At 42.7% G+C, this 20,874-nt stretch overlaps 1 protein-coding gene across 1 annotated transcript in view; it reads right to left on the reverse strand.

Moving 5' to 3' along the window:
* Positions 1-20,874, reverse strand: part of kiaa0825 (KIAA0825 ortholog) — a gene marked incomplete at both ends in the record, with an annotated part of 100,591 nt that overhangs the window by 45,350 nt on the left and 34,367 nt on the right. The window contains 6 exons of the mRNA XM_079222720.1: positions 11,988-12,082; positions 13,495-13,650; positions 15,509-15,653; positions 18,037-18,143; positions 18,371-18,675; positions 18,756-18,986. Of these exons, the coding sequence (XP_079078846.1) occupies positions 11,988-12,082; positions 13,495-13,650; positions 15,509-15,653; positions 18,037-18,143; positions 18,371-18,675; positions 18,756-18,986 (1,039 nt within the window). The remainder of the gene's footprint in view (positions 1-11,987; positions 12,083-13,494; positions 13,651-15,508; positions 15,654-18,036; positions 18,144-18,370; positions 18,676-18,755; positions 18,987-20,874) is intronic.

Here is a 20,874-nt window from a genome sequence, read left to right on the forward strand (position 1 = left end):
AGATACCTGTAAGGTGCATATGAAGGATAGTCGAAACAGAAAGGCCGCAGAGTGAGGCTAACCTTCAGAACAGTGAGGGGCAGAGGGAAGGTCTACCACACTGTGATAAGAGGGGCTCCTTCAGTGCTGGAGGAGGAACACTCAGACAGGAGGGCTAGGCAGGCTGACTGATTGCAAGATACAGCCCAAGGGTCACACTCTGACACAGTGAGGCCAGAGATACTGGACACACACTCACACACCAGGCCTACAAGACCCACCGAATAAGACACAAATGCCTTATACCCCTCTGACCAGCTCTTCATCATTACAAGTCAAACTCAAGATGAAGAGAAGACATATTACAAACAGATGGAGTGATAGGAGGCCAGATAGGAAGAGACAGTTCAGGGAGGCTCGACAGTAATCTAAATGTCCTTTCCTATGATTGTCATTGGCATTCTTGTAGACTGGCATGTAGCAGTAGAATATGTCAAATAATACCACTCACCGTTCAGTCTGCTGTAAAGGGTAGACCTGTTTCCATAATGTCATAAGGAAAAAAATCTAAAAAAGATGATTCCAGCAAGCCTTGGTCCTGCATCCAAAGAATCCATCAAGATCACTAAATGTCTCCAGTTGCAAATGCAATCAAACAGACTGTTCTTAACAGTCATGACAGAGCAATACAGAGAAAAACAAAGATCTATTTTTTTTAAGAAATGACAGAAAAAAATAATTGATTCCTGCAAAGGCAATTCACCTCAGAGGAAAAATTCCAAAGCTTTCCCTTTATGTTTAAATGTTTTTTCTTCCCCTCCTTCCCCTTTTTCTTTGTCTTCTGTCAAAAACAACTTGGGCTAACATCGCAAGCTGTCACATCAAGGCCATCCCCTGCATCTTACAAAGGGGAGAATTCTGCAGTTGGATGGAGCGGCAAAGCTCTCAGACACCCCACCATCGTTTACACACAGGAGGTGTAAAGATTGAGGAAAGAAAAGGCTTTTTTCTATTTGAACCAGAGTTTGCGCCCTGAGGACAAACCCATTATAGCACAGTGAAGGAAGTTTTCTATGCAATAACTGAACAAATAGACATGGATGAAATGCTCAGGGTAGCAGGAAATCTAAATTCCAACCTTTTAAGCTATTTAAAAACAATGTAAGAATTTGAAGCATTGAGAATCTGTTTCCTCCCAAATTATTACACTGTCACATGATTGGTATCCGTCATGTACATCACAGTATGTAAGGATAAATTGCTTACCAACCCACCCTGAACATAGCTACGACGTAGCTGCAACACAATCACAAACCAGCGCTATAACAGAGTCTTTCATCATGTCTGAGTGGACGCACACACACACACACACACACACACACACACACACACACACACACACACACACACACACACACACACAACGCGCACACACGCTTTCAACATCAGCAGATGCTTTCAACTATTAACATCATAGAAGCCGGATAAGTGTGCCCCCTCTTTTGCAACAACCACTGGGGAGGTGAGAGGCCTTGTAGTCAACATACTGAAAGACTGCTCAATGATCAAAGACTCAGAAAAACATGACCCATGATGGTTTCTGTGAGAAGATAGGACAGAGTGGGAGCCAGAGAAGGTAAAAGCATAAAGAGTTGAAAGAAACATATAGTAAAAATCTGCAAAGGTGGGGTAAACAGAGTGAGAGACAAAGGGAAGGAAGAGTGTAAGCACACACTTACCATTTGCCACTGATAAACACTACCTGCTCACCACATGTAAACCTGATGTTGATCTTGCTTGCTTAGATTATAATAAGAGTTGTTCTGAATTAGTTTTAAATTCATAATTACTGAGGATTTGTCAAAATTGTGCTTTTGGATTCCTGAAAATTAGGTTTGGGCTTATTGGGCTTCAATTATTGTGTCAACAATGCATTTGTTAATCGTATTGCAATGTATGTAAACACATGATGAAAATGATGTCATACAAGTGAGGAATTCAGTTTGACATGCACTTACTGCAGCATGGTGCAGTAACGCCTAATTAGCATAAAGCCCAATTAGCTAATGCTGGTTAATCATACTGCCATCACTTACCTTAAGTGTGGTATGATAGAGAGTTTTACATTCTTACACTTCTCGCAAGAATGCCAAAAGGCTGTCTAAATGTTCTGCTGACCACTGATGAGAGTCATACAGGAGAGGAGAGGAGAGGAGAGGGTTGATTCCAGGGTTGATTCCAGCTGGAGTGTTTGCTCTAGCTATCTATAGATTTGTCAAGACAAGTGTCAAGACAAGTGCACCTCTGTGCTTACCTGTATAGCAAGAAGGAGGAACAGACTATTTCAATTCAGTGAAAGTGTGTCTGAGTGTGTGTGCGCGTGCGTGTGTGTGTGTGTGTGTGTGTGTGTGTGTGTGTGTGTGTGTGCGTGTGTGTGCGTGTGTGTGCGTGTGTGTGCGTGTGTGTGTGCGTGTGTGTGCGTGTGTGCGTGTGTGTGCGTGTGTGTGTGTGTGTGCGTGTGTGTGTGTGTGTGTGTGTGTGTGTGCGTGTGCGTGATTGCATATCCGTCTGTGAAACAAGACAAAGGAAGAGAGAGTGATGAAGATAGGCAAAGAAAAAGTGGAAACAAGTGTAGCGAGAGCTCCTGGACAAAAGGTGGAGGCGCAGAGTACAAAGATGACCACATTAGAATATAAATCCAGGTCCTCGGGCACTCTTGGCACTTAAAGAGCCCCTAAAGTCAAGTGTCAACTATTATGTGCCATCAGTGGCAACACAGGGTCACAGTGCTGGACGGATGAGGTCAGTAACGGTGCTCACCCTCTCTCTGAACATGCACCATTAAACAGTCCCACAGTGTACAAAAAGGACTAGCTGTCATTTGGGTGGAAAATAGGCTTTGCAGTGACATATATCTAGCTTTTTACACAGGATTTCCTTGTACAGGATGACACTGTCTCTGATATTGAATTAGGTGAACAGAGTCAAGATTTGCATAGACACATTTAGTCAATGATATGACATTTTACTAAATATGCAACAAGTGCATCAAAGGCGATAACATTTACAGATATACCTAATTTCCTCCGATTAACTATCAAACAGGTACAAATAAAACACATAGGCAACATGCTGAATGTATAAAATGGCTCAGTTGTTTGCTGCTAAACCAGCTCTGTAATTACCTGACGGGTGTTTTAATTGTCGCATGTTCTAATCTTAATATTACTCAATGCTTTAGCAGCCCTCCAAGTGAGATTGATTGGATAAATCAGTCGGAATTATGGGAAAACAGGAGCCCTGCCAATCAGCGATGTGCGAGTGAGTTTGTGTGTGGCTGGGGATGTGCCAGCACATGAGCACATGTACACGTTTGTTCGGAAGTGTGCATATCAATGTGTGTGTGAGAAAGTATATAGGGCTGACAGCTGGGCTTGTTCAAAAGGCTTACCGAGCATTCTGCCTGTTTGGGAAGCAACAAACGCACAGTCTATCTGAACAGGGATCTAAAACCTGTGTCAACAGCATAGTACAACTGGTGTAAACAGCCACTGAGTAAACATGCTATCATTCACATACCAATGGAGGAGCAGCTCTGATTTATTTTAGTGTAAAACGCTTCAGTATAAGAAAAAAAAGATGACAAAAAGACAATTGTATTTGTCGCAGGGCAAACAGAAAGAGCTAATATAGACTAACGCTCCAATTCAGAGAGACCATCGTTTGTGTTTTCATGGTTTCATGTGTGTTTTCAGTGCTTAGTGCTGGTATGTGTGTGTTTGTGCGTGTAGGTATACTGTGTTTGCTGTTGCATGTTTGTGTATCGGATGTCAATGTGTGTACACGAGTATGATGTGTGTGTGCGTGTGTGTGTGTGTGTGTGTGTGTGTGTGTGTGTGTGTGTGTGTGTGTGTGTGTGTGTGGACATGTGTGTCAGTTCATCAGCTTGTTGCCGTCACAGCCCTTCACTAAGTCCCAGATTAACAGTGACAGGCAGAGATCCCTCTAATTATCTCTTGCTGGACCACATGCAAATGGCAGAGTCGAGCATAGAGCAATGATTGGCTGCGGCAGCCTGGGCGCTGCCGACGAGCTAATGAGCCTGGCAACAAGATACAACCTCGTGATGTACCACCAAAGCAAAACCTCACCGTCACACATGTTCGTTCACACAGGAGCGCACAGACTTTGACATTATGTTTTATGCATTTAGCTGCATGATGCCCTTTTTGAAAGTGACTTACACTGAATGAGTCTAGAACATGATATTTAGCAAAAACAAATCCTATCTCTTTTGCTTTTTGCCAAGGGGATGGTCTTTTTAACCACTTTTCTGCAATGGTGCATCAGCACACACACACATATGTCAATAGACGTTAACATTACCAATTGTCTTTGTTATGTTAAATTACTATTACTCATTCAATCAATAGCATATCAACACCGACACATTGAGTTGTACAGTTTAATCCTTCAATACACTTATCAAACAAACATGAAAGCTAGAAGCCTAAGTCAGCGTCAGGGTCTGAATAAAGACGGCACATGGAATAGAATGGTTAGAAAATGATGGACTGGAACAGACGGTCACAGTCTGGCTGTTGACAATGGACTGCTGTAGTCAGCTAAAAAGTCAACTCAGTAAATCAGCAGGAAACATGGCAACAACGTCAAACAGTCCATCGTGTCTTGAACTGAGTCCCAGTCCATTTTAACTGGTTAACAAAACTGGTTCCAGGGGCATTTTGCTGACAGAGCTTACAAACACAAATACACAGTGGACATACTAGAACTTCAATGCAAAAGTTTCACAAAGTTCCCAAAGTCAGTTATGGCAACAAAATACCTGATGGTAACAAGTGTAGCTCGTAGCATCTCAGCGAACACTGTGCTGTGGCAATACTATGTTTTTATGTTTGCAGTGATATCACATTTTTAGATAATAGTAGACATTAATACTACTAGGCTCACAATGACAGCCCATAATTTCACTCAATGTAATGTGGCAAGGCTCAATTGGTATTTTCATGAGACATTTTGAGTAGGTTGTACAAAGGATGATAGACTCTAACCGGGCTGTCATAATTGTTTGCTTCCGATTTTCACAATGAAAAACAAAAACAAAAGTGTTAAATAGGCCATGAAGTTGAATCATGGCTCTCTTCAAATACAGGTTTGTATTTATACAAACCTGTTTTAAATAGCTGCGCAAAAGGTCCATGTAGCAAAAAAGTATCTTGCAAGATAATAGTTCTGCTTTGTGAGGATCCAACTTGTGTGATCCCCAAAATTCTGGCACTGTCCTTATATCTGTACCATTAAAGTACCACAGTGTATTTAGGAAGCCTTGTGACTTGCCATGTTTAATCAGGAATGGGTGGCTTTGTTTTGTCCCTGTTCCAGCCAAAATTTCTCTCCATTCTTGGAGGGCTTTGCAGTAGATTAAGTGGCATTTTAATTTAGCTCTGGTGTACAGAGTCTCTCCAACTATTTATTCATTCAAAGTTGGAAGTTGGAACAATCAGTTATCTTGTGAAATTATCTGAAATCTGGAATCTGTGAAAAAGAGGTCAGGTAAAACTGCAGAAAGTTCACAATACACAAGGGATAACCAGATAATCCTGTTGAAAAGCTTGCCTTGTGGCATAAGCACTATGCACAGACAATCCTGTCAGTGAATATAGCGATATTATTATAGCTATTGTTAACAATTGTAACCAATTCAAACCCTTTGGGAGTGGAGATTGCAGCAGTGAAATGGTTTGAATGTGATTTGTGATATAATAACCAGAAATAGATGGGAAAACTCATTTGCACATGGCTGCATATCCATGAAAGAGGCATGCACATTCCACTGCTGAATGTGACCCTGAATGCTCTGTTCAGAGGAAATGACAGGCTAAAGTGATACTTTGTCAGCGCATACACTTAGAGCTGGACAAAGTGAACACATATTCCTTAGCTGTAAAATCATTCCCTGTCTTTTAACTTTCAAACTGTAGGATAATGAATTAGGATCCATTTAGGCTACACGAGAATCTGGATCGCTGTGGTAATAAATAAAAAAAATACATGTTTCACCTGTATTGCACCTGATAGTATAGAGAACAAAGCACTGTGCAGTAATGACGGATGCCTTGTGTCTCTAGAATGGTTTGACCATGACCACTCTCTGAGAAGATAGATTTGCCTCGACCCTCCAGATCGTTTTTAGAGAGACAAGACAAATATTGCAGATGTATCAAACCTAGGCGTCACACTGGAGGTGAGAGGAGGTAAAGGGAGACTGAGAGATAAATACAACATAGGGGAGGGGGATGGAGAGAGGGAGAGCGAGGGAGAGAGGGAGGTGGGGGAGTAAAAGTGCGGCCGGCCGGCCTGCCTGGCTGACAGTTGACTCTGTTGGATGTGACTTTCACAGTCTGCTGGCGGTTTGTGTGGAAGCCATCACATCTGTGACTGGCCGTTTGATTAATGAGCCTCTCAGCTTGTCTGTGCAGTTTGAGGAGGGGCCACGGCCTTATCCCAGGCATCACTGATTTATTCGCCTTTGGAGCAAACCTCCAAATATCAAACACACTGAAATATAAAAGCGAACATTCACACACATGCAGGCAGACACATGTACGCCCTCCATGATATGCATACAGTATACAAGTTGGTGCAGTGCAGATGCGTATGCACACAGACAGGCTCGGAAAGAGACTTGTGCGCGCCGCCACCTGCTTACGGCTAATGAAAACCTCAATGTGTCAGTGCTGTCCAGGGCTAGCGAAGACAAAACACACCATGTATAACCAAGCAGACAAAAGATGTATTCTGTCTCCACCAACACAAACTCCCATCCCTGGCTGTCAGTCAGCAGAGGGGACACACACAAGGGGATCGACGAGAGAAGAAAGAAGCCCTTCCTCAATGACACATCACACTCTCCTGATTTTCAAAAGTGACAAGTCTTTTGAATTTCTGGCCTCGCAAGACGGAGAGCCTGATGATGGCTTGAGAGCTTCTTGTTTCTTTGGCAGCGGCAGCCATGAAATGTCACTCTGGCTAACCTTGAAGCTCTTTTTCTCCTGTGTTGTTTAATGCTTCCAAGACTAGAGCAACCAACTGCCCAAAAGGGTACGGTAACATCGCCCTTTAAGTCAGATAAATGATTCCAGAAATACTTCCAGGTACATGAATGTGCATTAGCATGTGCATACCCTCTAACAGACACGTTCATGTACTCAAGCGCACAACCACACACAAAGCCCCACCAACCACAAGCACGCACCCCCTCTTTCCCTGAAGCGTAAAAGTAAGACCATTAATCCAGACACACTGAGATCCAGCTTCTCCCCAGGTTGATCAGCGTCCGTTGAGGAAGACGAACATTCTGACATATTTGTTTTTATTTTATTCCCTGAGAAAAAAGCCCGCCATATGGCAGAGCCCAGGAACAGATGGCTATTGCCCACTTCCTGAAAGCACAAGCGTCTATCGCTGCAATTTAAGGAGCCGCTCAAGCAAGAGAATGCCACAGACTGGCATTTTTCCACAAACTGCTATTGTTATGGACCTGAGGGGTAACAGCAACAATGAGACAATGCCGAGAAAATGCTTTAGTGTTCAGTAGTTACAGTGTAGCTTACCATATTAAGCTACAAAAGCTATGGGTCAATGCTGCTAGCACTCTCTTACTGTCAATGTGTGGTATAAAATCGTGAGAACGAGTGCTCACTCTGAACATTAGCGGTAGAAATAGCACAAAACATGCTATCTAACTTGACCTTTACTGTTGACCAAAAATGTACGGTTTCCTGGTCAATGTATGAAGTCTGTTGTCCCATGCGGGTTCTAGGAAACGGTACCTGGAGCAGTGGACCAGCATTGTATATGTAAGCATGAATGTCCTTGGATGATATTAGGTCCTTATGATGGAGTGGAGGAGCCGCCCTGTGACACATCAAGCTTCATCTCTCATACTTGGCTACCTGTTATCAACCAGGTCAGGGGACCTTCTCTGACATACAGACACAAGAAAAGTGTCTGAAAAAGTCACCTTGGCAGATGACAGTTAAAATGTGACTTTCCTCTGTGGCAATGCTCACATCTTTTAGAGATTTGCTTCATTTTCTTGGATGGAAAAGAAAAATGACAGAAAAGACTGTGGTTTATCAAGGCCTTGCAACACAAACAAGAAAGAGAAGGGTCCATTGCTTCCATTAATTTACAGCAACATACAGTACATATAGGTTGTGTTGCTTTTCACTTTTCCACACAAAAGCATTCTGGGAAAGACTCAAGAAAAGAGTTTTTTATAGGGTAACCAAGGACAAACAGAGGAGTTATCCATAGATCACTAGTTCAAGAGAAACTATTGCATATCACTTGAGTCGCTTAGCACTTTGGCGCCATGCTTATACAATACAACGGCTCATAATTTTAAGTAAAAGGGTGAGGAAATGTGGACACATTTCAATCCGTAGATCATGACAATTAGCACAAAAACCTTGGTGAGTAATTTGTTCAAGGTGAAATGTCAAGCGCATATTTAACCTGCGTATGTAATGTCATTTATTCTGGCTTCTCAGTAAAGAACCTTGCTTTAAAGCTGCTATGAACTCATAATTAAGGAACTGAAGGATGGTTGATCCTATTGAGGTCTGCCATTGACCTTGATTACTGTAAGATGTGGTATTTCTGCCGTATTCGTCTCTTTCATGAGTCAACTGTACACATCTATCATAGTCTCTATGGTCCCCAACCTGTTTCCCAAGGGTCCCCTTTTATTGAATTGAGTAAAAGGACGACTTCTGACTAAGTGGCATATTTAATGGATATTTCATATCTTATTTAATGCATATCAATAAAAGTACAAAACAACTGATAAGCTGTCCAATTTACCCAAATAGTGAATGTAAAATGAACGATTTGGATGAACTCTTAAGCAGATTATTTGCTGTGAATATTTCATCAGAGATGAGTTTTACTGTTATTGCTATGAACATTTTATCCAATTTTATGTTTTTTTTTTACAAACACACATTTTTATTTAAAGTGCTTCTTTTTTTTGACAAATTCAGAGTTTTCTTCTCTTTGACGCATGGCCATTGTTATTAGCTCAGGTTGTTTTATCTGCACACTTTTCAAATGCAGGACGGAGTTTAGCAGAGAGGCAAGTGAGGTTTTAGCAACCCCTAGTGGGGGTCTTGACCCCCAGGCTGGGAACCAATGACTAAGTGACATAATTTAAGTCCAGAAAGATGGTGTTAAGATGATTAAAATGGGGTTATGAAAACAAACGTGTAAGATGCAAGGAAACAAAACCCAAAGCAACAATGATAATTGAAAGATTTTCGAGGGAAATTTGAAGGAAATAAAAGACTTTTAATGGCCTCCGAGCCATTGAGTCAAAATACCTTTCAGCCAGTCATAAATCGCCTAAACTATCTCACTATTGTACCTAACCAAGCTCGTCCACCAGTTAGTCATCCACTTAGCCAGCAAATAAGCAGGCTAAAAAAGTTAGCTCACCCACAAGTCATCCATGTATCCATTCAAACTTCCAGCCTGCCAGGAAGCCAGGTCAGCCAGTCAGCCAGTCAACCCTGGGGGTCCTTCGGTGGTATTAATCAGTCTGGTTTCTGCTGAAAAGCTCAATCTGCAGATGATGGATGATCCGTCGTGCTGAGGGAACCGAAGTGACAGGTGACAAAGAAGGACACACACACCTGTATAAATCCACTCTCCCTCCTGTCTGGCTACACTGTCAAGGTAGCAGGGTGAAAGTGTATGTATGTGTGTGTGTTTATGTGTGTGCAGGCGCAAGTGTCTCAGCATGTGTCCTGCTCTGCTAATGAAGTCATCTGAACAGTGATTTAACAGCCCTGGTGTAAAAGCCTACCGCTCTTAACTCATAGCCTTGCTCCATTAGAATGTGATATAAACCCTGGGCACAATAACTGTCCTGCCACTGTAACAATATATGGGGGGCCAATGGGCCACACTGCTAACTCACAGTCAAGGGAGTGAAACATATATTGGCTATGTACAGGGAAGGGAAGTCATTCAAGGAGAATAAAACTCATAAGACAAAAAATACCGAACATCACAAGGTCACATTGACGGGTGTTTTTATACAGTATGGGACAACGTCATTACTATTAACATTGTCAAGAGTGTAAGATTATATCTTCTGGTTTGTCCAGCAACTGGAGAGAGTAAAAGAGTAATTGTTGTGAAGCCTCTGCAAAAACCGCCAAGGGCACTTCAGTCTGCGATTATCCTTATCTCCACTAACAAATGGATCATACGATCCAACATCAGTGTGCTTATCCCGTGAAAGGTCTTCCATAGCTTGAGAGATATTTTTGAGTCGCAGATGGATCTGAGGAAAACTTTGACAGCTTACATGTCGCCAGCCGTGAAACTAACTTCCTGCTCGGTGCGAGCGTCTCAGGCAGAACCAAAGCCTTTCTCCAAATCCTCCATGAAATCTGCTTCGCTGGCCCAACAAAGAGAGGCTAATGAGGCAAATGGCAGAATCTCAGACACTTTGATACTGTGAGATTAGGGTGAATTATATAACCTTTACCCCCTCCCACTCTCATCCTTCCTCATACTTTTCTGGTGCCTTGTCAGTATTGACTGTTCTCTCTCTCTCTCTCTCTCTCTCTCTCTCTCTCTCTCTCTCTCTCTCTCTCTCTCTCTCTCTCTCCGTGTCACTCACAATCTCAAACTGCATCCAATCTCATCTTTTTTTCTCCCTCTTCCTATCTGACTTCAAATTCACTACATTCAGTTTCTATTCATGTGTGCCCCAACACTAATTTAGCTCAGTCATGACAGCATCTGTTTTAACATGCAACAAATCAGCATATATGGGGAGGCAGAATGGAGTGTGGGTGCATGTGGGAAGAGGAGGTAGAGGCATAAAGGCGACAAAGCTCGTCACAGCAGAACACAGAGCTGCGTACTTCACCTTTATTAGACCTGTGTCCTTGGCTGATGCAGAGCTTGCCCTTTGTTAGAAAGGTGTGTGTGTGTGTGTGTGTGTGTGTGTGTGTGTGTGTGTGTGTGTGTGTGTGTTACAATGGTGGTGATTTAGAATGGATTGGGGTATAGGCGTGGAGACAAGGTGCAGTAGCCCCATGGCTCCCTGATAGCTGGCAGCGTGACAGCTGTGAATGGAGAACAGGGAACAGCCTGAAGTATTGCCATCTAATATGTGTCACATACCTGCATAAATATTTATGCCCACTGCAGAGCAGAACAGGAGAGATGGGGGTAGGGGGGGGGGGGAGATGGGACAGGAGTGGTGGACTTGGATTGGAAAACTCTTCAATCAGGTGACACTAAGATCTAAGGTAGCCACTTTAACAACCTTTCTGGTTGCTTCAAGGCCTGAAAAGTACAAACAGCAGGCATGCATCAATTAGCAAAATCTGCAACATATTGTGTCCATACAGACAGTCAGCCACACATGTATTAGCAAAGACAGGATCCCATGATTCAACACACACAGGATATCATAGCACTGCAATATCCTTTTTCCAAAGAGTTCTTTCCACAGCTCAGCCTCCATTGTGGAAGCCACAGGAGCCCTTGGCCTTTGAACAAAGTGGAAGTTTGAACCTCTGATGAAGAGCAGCTGGGGTATATGATCCCCCAATGACTGGAGCTTATGCTGAAGTTTAGTCAAATAGGGAATTTGGGGGTGGAGGGAAACTTGCCTCCGGAGTCCCAAGTGAACGGCTCATTTTGTACAGGTATAGACACTACTGATGCAGCACATGTCTCTTTGGAGCAGGGTTTTTGTTTCAGAAAGAGACTGCTCAACAACAAAAACAAGGATCATAATAAAAATATGAAAACACAAATACTCACTCACACCTGCATTTGCATGTGCACACACACACACACACACACACACACACACACACACACACACACACACACACACACACACACACCAGTTAGTTAACGTGTGTGTGTATGTGTAACAAGTGAAATTAACGTTTTACCTGTTGGCCAGCAGAGTTTTGAAGGTGACCTGACTCATGCCCTGATATGCTGGCAGCAGCCTTGGCCAGTCCCATGCCCAATCGACCGCTGCACTCTGTTGATGTATGAGGATAAGGTATTGTTAGTTATTAATCAGGGTTAATACCATCAGTGCATTACCGCTCCAGCTGGGACCCACTAACAAAGGAGGAAGGGGGTCCCCAGCACAGGCTACCGACACCAGGCGATCAATCATGTCCGCACAAGAAGGTTTTTATTCCAATAAGACAGCAATTAATTTATAAATCCATTTGGGGAGATGTAGCCATCATTTATAGAAAGATAAATCAATTTTGGGAGGGAGTCGTTACTCTTGTGACTGCTTGTTTTTTTTTCTTCTTTCCGTCTTCAATGGCACCCTGCCAGCCCCCCCTTCTCTCGTAAACACATACACATGTACTCACACACACAAACACACTTGGCACTTGCACCATATTGGGAAAGCAAATAAAAATCAGATTGCTTTGATTGCCAAAATGTCACTCTTAACTCCAGGCTGAGTTTTATTGACAAAAGGAAGAGAACTCCACTTGTTCCCTCCATCCATCCTTCCCCCCTGTGCTCCTTCCTCACAGGTGATTGATGGATGTAACTTTTTTCCCCCCTCCACCTGCCATTTTATTTGACAAACAACACAGGCACCTGAAGCGGAGAAGGCATTTTAATCATTCCCTTAATAGGGTGTTTCTATGCAAAGCTATGCAGCCTCCTGCGATAAGCCAAAAACAGGCCAAGTCTTAGGATTAAAACGTGTCTGTTCTTGAAAACAATAGCGGAATCACAACTACATTTCCAGAGATGTAATGTGTGTATACATACATTTAATCTGTTTTAAAAAGTGAAAACACAAACACATAAGACTTGAGGAAGTACTAGCTGCTGTTGATTGTTTTGTGTGATATCAGCAGTATTTTCCTTGATAGTAGGAGAGAAATGAGGGAGAAAGCTAACAATTCTCACATTGAGCTAAAACTACCTGTAGCTTGACTTTATCCCCTTTATGGAGAAGAAATCTAACAATTAACTGAAAAACCACGGCACCACTCCTGGGGGGGTAAGAGGGTATACGGTTCAAAGCCCCAAAGAAGTGCACTTTAAGACTGCACTCTCCTTTAACATTACTCTTTCTTTTATGAAAAAGAAATGTTCTCTCATCTTTTCACCTTTTCAATGTGCTTTTCTTCCTGTCAGCCTAACTCCTGCCTGGAAAAAGCAGCGACCTATGGAGAATAGGAAAGCCGAGCCCCAGAAAGACCTGACAACTTCAGAGATTGCCACAGTATCCAGTTCGCTAGAGACTCAAACAGCACCTAACCTTCAACATTAAGCTTCTGGCCTCGAGAGGAAGTTAAAACAACACCGCCTCGCACATTACAAGTACACCCACGCAGTACAACGTCTCTAGATACATGAATCCATTTGCTACCAAAATAAACTGTGGTGATGACCTAAACATGCTTGACAAACCTGATCCAGCTTCTTCTTGCCAATGTGGTCAAATTGGTGGAGAGGATTGAAACCGCAACTGTCCGCACGACTCTCACAGCCAAGGTCAACATATATGGAGTCAGGAGGATTGTTGGGCGAGTTTGTGCTTCCACTTAGTTTAAACATCAGTAGTTCCTGTGTCCAAGACGGTAGTGGAAAGAAAGGACAAAAACACAAGAGAGACAGAGGAGGAAGGTTGAAAAATACATCTTATGACTGGCAGACAAGATATTCAATAAGGCTTCTACAATAAGGCTGATAAACTAAGACCAACAGGGAGAGGCCAAGAAGTTATTTAAAAGAAAAACTTCTTGGAACGAAAGATACTCAAGGCCATTCAGCGTACGGCATACTGACATTATTGCATTATTATGATAATGTACTTTTGTAAGTTTGTATTCCATGGACACTGTTTTATACATCTCTATATTTCCTATAATCAGCCTCACAAAAGTATAATTAACCAGAGCTGTTTAGAAACAGAGTAATGAAAACACAGACCATATAGATGATGTGTGTGGATGTAGAGACAGAGGTTTTCAGGACACCAGAACGTTTTCTACTCTTGTTTCTGTAACCTTTGCTGTGGTTGCTTGGTGAAGGTGTCTTGCAAGATGTACAGTATAAAGTAATGAGTGATTGTGTGTGTGTGTGTGTGTGTGTGTGTGTGTGTGTGTGTGTGTGTGTGTGTGTGTGTGTGTGTGTGTGTGTGTGTGTGTGTGTGTGTGTGTGTGTGTGTGTGTGTGTACATGGGCATCCCGGTGTGAATTCACTATATTCCCATCCGTCAGCTTGACATGGCCTCTGAACCTCCTATCCCTCCACCTCACCGCCAGCCCGGTCTGTCCCTGACCTTTGTGTTCCTGCCTCGACCTTGTGGAGATGTTCGAGCTGCCAGGAGGGTAAGTCAGAGCATACTTGGGAATCCCATTCACATTCTATTAAATTGCTACGTAGAGCTATAGCTGTTCACAGATGCCATCAACAGCCGTATAATGTATATGGTGCTTATGTTTGTGTTAATCTTCGAGGTGTTAATAGACTATGGAGGACCATGTCTGTAATAACCACAAGAGAACTAACCAGACGTGGTTTCTCCTTGCTCCTCAGACAATTCTATCACCGCACCTATACCTCCAGTACATATACTATGCTGTGATGATCATTGAAGGTTTGGAGTGTGCTTTGTTTTTAATGGTATTCTGCAAAAGTAATTGTCAATTTAAAGAAAATTAAACTTAAGTCTAGTGATGATATAGATATATATATATATATAAATAATTCATCCCACAAACACATTATTCTGCTATAAACACCAAATCCACAGCTGAAAATGGTCCCTAACAAAGACACTTTTAGTAATATTGAAAATAAAATTAGCTTTGTGCCTGAATGTTAAAGAACGGGTGGGGAAGCTGGTAAACAGCAGCAAAAATGCAGAATATTGCTAGCCTCAATCATATTGACCATTGAAAGAGCGACCAGTTAGAACAACTTGAGTGCACTTCTTATGGCCTTTTTACTTATTTCCAGGAGACCACTCTCACTTTAAAAAACTTCTGTACTTAAGCGAAAACATCACTAAACTCCCTCTCTATGTAAACGTACTCCAATAAACGTGGGCACTTTCGAGAAAACTTCTACTTTTCATTCTGTTAAACTTTTTTCTCTGTGAAATATGTTTAGCTAGAATAACTTCTACTTGAGATTGAGAAAGAAGAACCACAACTCTTTCTCACTCAGATCTCCTCCAAAGAGTTCTGTACTGAACGTGGTAACTCCATGTGGTTCCCTCTTCTCTACATGTGGTGAGCGTATAACACAGGAAATCACTGTAGGTTTGTACCCTTGAGGTCACCTGAACAACAGAAGATCAGAACAAGCAGACTGCACACAAGCAGCAGCCCTCTTCCCTCTGTCTCCCCCTCCTGAACAGCCTGCGGCCTCAGGCCAGCAGCCACCTAATTGCTGGGGAGAGGGAGTGCTTCCCTACCTCATTGCCTTGGATGATGTGATAGATCTGCCTCAGGTAGTCGCTGCCACCTGCTTTGTGGCAGACCTCCAGCAGCATCAGGCCTATTTTCTGCTCAGTCAGTTCAGCCGCAGCGACTCCGCTTTCCTTTCCTCGCTCAAACACGCTGCGAGAGAAACAGAGAAGGGAAAAGGAGGAGATGGGAGAGTGAGGCGAAGAGAAAGTAGAGGAAACAGGAAGACGGAGGGTGTCAGCTTGTATCTCTATACCACCTCTGGCTGAGGAAGTATTCTCTAGTTTAGAGAAGAATTTGGGGTAAAATTGGGAATTTGATATACACAAGAAAATTAACTGAAATACGACTTCAGAATTATTATTTTTTTTCAGAGAAATAATTCACTCCAGAGGGCAAATTAAGTTGCAATTCTTGGCAAGGAAAGAATTATATCTCCGTTCACTCCACTAAACATTCTGAAAACCGGTCTGGTCAAGGCTCACGCAAGTGAGAAATACAGTCAAATTATTGAGGGTTAGATAACTAAATAATCATTTTCACGGTTTTCATTACCATTCATGAGATACATAGGGGAATTTTTACTGAAGGATATTCGTGCACTAAAAGCGATTGGTGTGTGTATTCTTCGGCACATACATGTGTGTGTGTGTAATTGTGTGTCAAGGTCCTCATGCATGTACGGTCCCCAACCCTGGCAGACGGCCGCATCGTTTTCCTGCCCTTCCTGTATGGATGGATATCACGCTACCGTCCATCAAACCTTCCCCTTCACATACACTTCCTGTCATTGTTCCCTCTCTCGCTCTCTTCTCCTTTGTAATTATAAGGTGGCAGAAACGGTGTCGCCTGTCAGCCAACCGTTGGCTGCTTGACATTGAGAGTGGCAAAGGAAGAGGAGTCCCCTCTCGTCCATGTACATTGCCTCATTCTTTTGCCTGGCGGCCCGGCGTTGGTGTTGTCGGCGTTGGTGGCTGTGCATCCGTGTCAGCACCTGCGCTGTATCCTTTCCTGTCCATCACTGTGCAGGTGAAGCAGATGATTGGATTCAGTCAGCGGGGTGATTAATGAGGGCCCCTCCGGATTTGGGACAGCCTATCAATCATGTCATTAGGGCCAATGTGCCCTGAAAGAGGCAGACCTCCGCCAAGGAATAACTGCATTCATCTTCATCTGTGTATGCATCCCGTCAGCCCAGCCAGGGTCACCATGATGGAGAACAATAATCTTCTCCTCTACAAATTACTTTGCAAAGACAAGGTGGGTGGAGTGGGGAGGGGAGTTGCGGTTGGGAAAGGAAGAAGGGAAAGTGGGATGAGGGAACGGAGGTGGGAGGGCTCAAAAGGGGGCAAATGTTCTTTTTTTGAGGGGTTTACTCTGTGTGCGTGTGTGTGTGTGTGTGTGTGTGTGTGTGTGTGTGTGTGTGTGTGTGTGTGTGTGTGTGTGTGTGTGTGTACATGGGTGAGATGCCAGTGAGTTGAGTGCCAGTTGTTTTTGGAGTTATTACACACTCTCTCTCTCTCTCTCTTTCTTTCTTTCTCTCTCTCTCTCTCTTTCTCTCTCTCTCTCACTTTCTGACGGTGTATTCTGATTGTTTACAAGCCAGGCGTCACTTCCCTGTGAAGGTTAGTTTAATGAATAGTAATGATCCTACTGAATGCCTCCGACAGGTGATACATAATCACTCTTCTTTCACTTTTCCTCTCAACCCCCTCCCTACCCCCACCTCGTCCTTTCTTCCTGTTACTAAAGCAGACAGCATTTCCGAGAACTGCCCATGAGCTACTCACTGTTTTTATTTATTTCATGATGCTTCTTTTTTTAATTGTGCATGTCGTGTTACGGTGCTGAATCACCGTTTTATGAGGATGGATGTATACAAAGTTTGTTATGATGAAGTGAGCAACCTGAGGCCCAATTTCTGGGAACAAGCTACAAAACGGCGAGCCAAAGGTCACAGATCAGCCCAAATAAAAAGCTGTATTCCCATCACTCCAGGCTGCAGTTCACTTAGTCAGACGACATGTCCATCATTTACCACCACAAACACATCTGAGATTCATTGATCTTTCTCATGAAGCTTTTCAATGAAAAATGATCTCAATGATACGATACATCAGAATTTGAATGCTCAATTAAAAAAAGCATATCGAAGCTGCATTCTTTTTCACTGGTTTATTCAGTATCTATATTGAATGTCAAGTAGCTGACTACACCATCAGTCAGTTTGATCAGTTTGAACCACCTCCTTCATCAGAGTATCAGCCCTCAACCTCTATCGAATTATTGATAAATCACTAAAACGATGCTCTGGGAAATTAATTTGATAAAAAGCTGTGTTTTGATCAACATTATCTGAATTAAATTATACTTCATTTTTTGTTGAAGGGGCACATGCATAATCAATACCAATTGGGACTAATGATGGATAACTCATATACAGCATTTTCCTGTAAGCATGAAAACAGTAATGTAAACTACATCAATACCACTCTGACCTTAACCTCTTGCTACATCCCTGCAGTTGCTCTCTCACCTGTCTGAGCAGAGCTTGCGGGCCCTCTGCAGCTGCATGTTTGTCCACTTGGGTCTTTTTTCTTCCAGAGCCTGCAGAACCTTTTGCACTGTAGGTTTGGGAACCCCCTGTCAGACAAACAGCAGACCATTAAGATAAATGAGCAAAAGTCAGATGATTTATTGGCACACATCAAATCAACCATGAATATGGTGAAATCATGGAATTAGGGTTTTTAATCACACATATACTGTATATATAAGTAAGTAGTTCCAGCCAGAACATACCCTAAATTGTAAATAAATGTCCTACTTATTCAAATAGGTAGTTTTGTTCCATTAACCTTAGGCCTTACCTTCTGTTGAATGCCCATGGTAGCCTGTAGGCACTCAGCCAGTAGGTACAGGGGTTCCTTTACCCCACGGTCCAGTGCCAGACCACTGATCTGTTCTAGTGTGTCTGAGTCCTCCAGGCCCTGGATCAGACAGCCTAACAGGGCCCAGAGTAACAGGCCCATTAAGCGCAGCTGCCGGGCATGCTGGGAGAGGTGCTTCTCTGCCACTTGGAAGAGGAAGCGGATTGGGAGAGGCACGGACGCTATGGCCAAGGGCAGGTTGGTGAAAATGAAGGACAAGGCTTGAATGATTACGGATATGACAGCTGGAAAGAGAAAGAAATGTTAGTTTTGAAAAACAACCCTGCAATGTCTTTAACCTCTCTTGAAAATATCACACGCATACTCTTAGTGGCAGTCTCCTTTCCCCGTGCTTCCAGTGGTGTGTAGTTCCAATCCTTGGGTATTTTAGCCATGACGCTCTCTGGTAAATTCTGCTTAAACGAGGCTCCACTGGGCTCCTCTGTGGTCTGCCAATCCATCACCATGGAGACCAGATGTACCAAGAGGCTATTGGTTGACTTGGTGACTATCGTCCGCACACAGGTGATCACCAAAGGTACACCCTGTGTTGTGTCTGACAAAAAAGGCAAACGAAAGCAGCAAGTAACGAAGGGGGGCTGAAAGAGCATCACATTGAAGACTTAAGACCTTACTAATTGTATGTATGTATCATTGGTTTTTAGACTGAATTTGAAAAAAATGAAAGCTGTCTATCAACCTTTCCTCCATTTCACAGTTCCCCCTAGCAGCATCAGCAACACTATTACTCCTTTGCTTTGCCATGTTTACAGCTGTGCGTGGAAGAGGACCCTTTGCTCCTATTGGTCAAGTCCAAAGTCCGTGAGGGAAAATGGTGTGAAAGTTTTAAAACATATCCTCACATGCAAGTCAGATGCAATGTCAGGTTCCGTCCACTATGACACATTACACAAAATTATAAATTGCTGCGCCCGACGCATGTTTCCGATCTTATAACCAGACTGATATTGTGTCGTCTATATGAAGGACCAAAGCCAGTGAAGTAGAAGAAACAGAGATGACACAGATTATATTGACTCATTTAGAGTTACAATTTAGCTGTGTCCTACAAGACGGACCGACTAGTTACTTTAGAGCAGGGGTGTCAAACTCATTTTAGTGAAGGGGCCGCATGCTGCCCATTTTGATCTCAAGTGGGCCGAACCAGTAAAATCATAGCATAATAACGCATAAATAACGACAATATTTCTCTATGTTTAAATCATTGGTGAAGGCTTTTGGATGATAAACCCTATTTTAAGGTCTTTCTATATAGAAGCATAAAGAACAAAAATTCAGACATCAGCCCACTGTTTATCTGCCTGGGCTCTCCTCTGCAGATTCCCTCGCAGTTGAGCAATATGTGTAGTACTGTCAGTTCTCTGATCAATTGTGACTCTGGGTTAATGGATAGTGTGCCATTTTTTTTAATCATTGAGTCAGTGGTTCGATCCCTGGTTCAGCTTTTTATTATTTATTTTTTTCTGCAATTTTAACAATTGTCCCGCGGGCTGGACTGGACCTGAAATTATGTCCAGCTGAATTTAATAAGCAGACATGTTGTCTACTGCACGAAAAACTCTTTTAAATTATTTTAAAAGTCGTCATGCAATACAAAGACGTCTCTCGGTACATAATGAAAAATAAGGCCTCATACTAACATGTAATAATATTCTATTAAAATACAGTTGTATCACTGTATAGGTCTTAAATCATAAAAGGCTGGAACTTGTAAACTTGTCAAAGACTAGCAGACATGCCATATTATTGACATAAAAATGAAGGGTAGATAAAATTTTATGAATGTAACCAAATTAAAGTGGGTTACATAATAGTCCTCCTAGTCGTAGCGCACTCAGTCTGCGTCACAAAAATACAAAATGTTTTAAACAATGAGAAAATACAGAGACATAAATAGCTTGCACAGCCACAGAGTGCACACATATTCTGTTGAAATATCTACACAATAATGGAGTAATGCCAACTTGAATTCAGATGTTCTCGATCAAACCCAGGTGGTCTGACAATAGAACTCTTAATACCTTTTCCAGGTGCACTATGTCTTTCGTCGCTTTGCCCTTTCATATACCGCTCATATTGATAGCAGAGCAGCTACAGCGTGAAGTTGTATGGCTCCCATAAACTTCCTACAGCTTCAGCTGTAAAACCAAAGGCTACGACAGAGAGATATAGTGCTCTGAAGGTTTTGGAAGTGCACTGAAATCTCCAGGGACGTTTAACAAATGTGTGACCTCAGACCCAAAGAAAAAGAGGAGAGCGGAACAGAAAATGATATAGCTTTTCGAAGGAGATGCGCTCGGTGGCAGGTGAGACCTAGACCTATTTTTCAAAGTCACTTGGTTCTCAGACTTTATACCGCCCGCTACTGTATTGACTGGTGTATTGATTCAAAACAACATGCTACCGTGTGATGAAACATCGGT

The sequence above is a fragment of the Taurulus bubalis genome (genome assembly GCF_910589615.1).
Source record: "Taurulus bubalis genome assembly, chromosome: 8".
NCBI lineage: Eukaryota > Metazoa > Chordata > Actinopteri > Perciformes > Cottidae > Taurulus > Taurulus bubalis.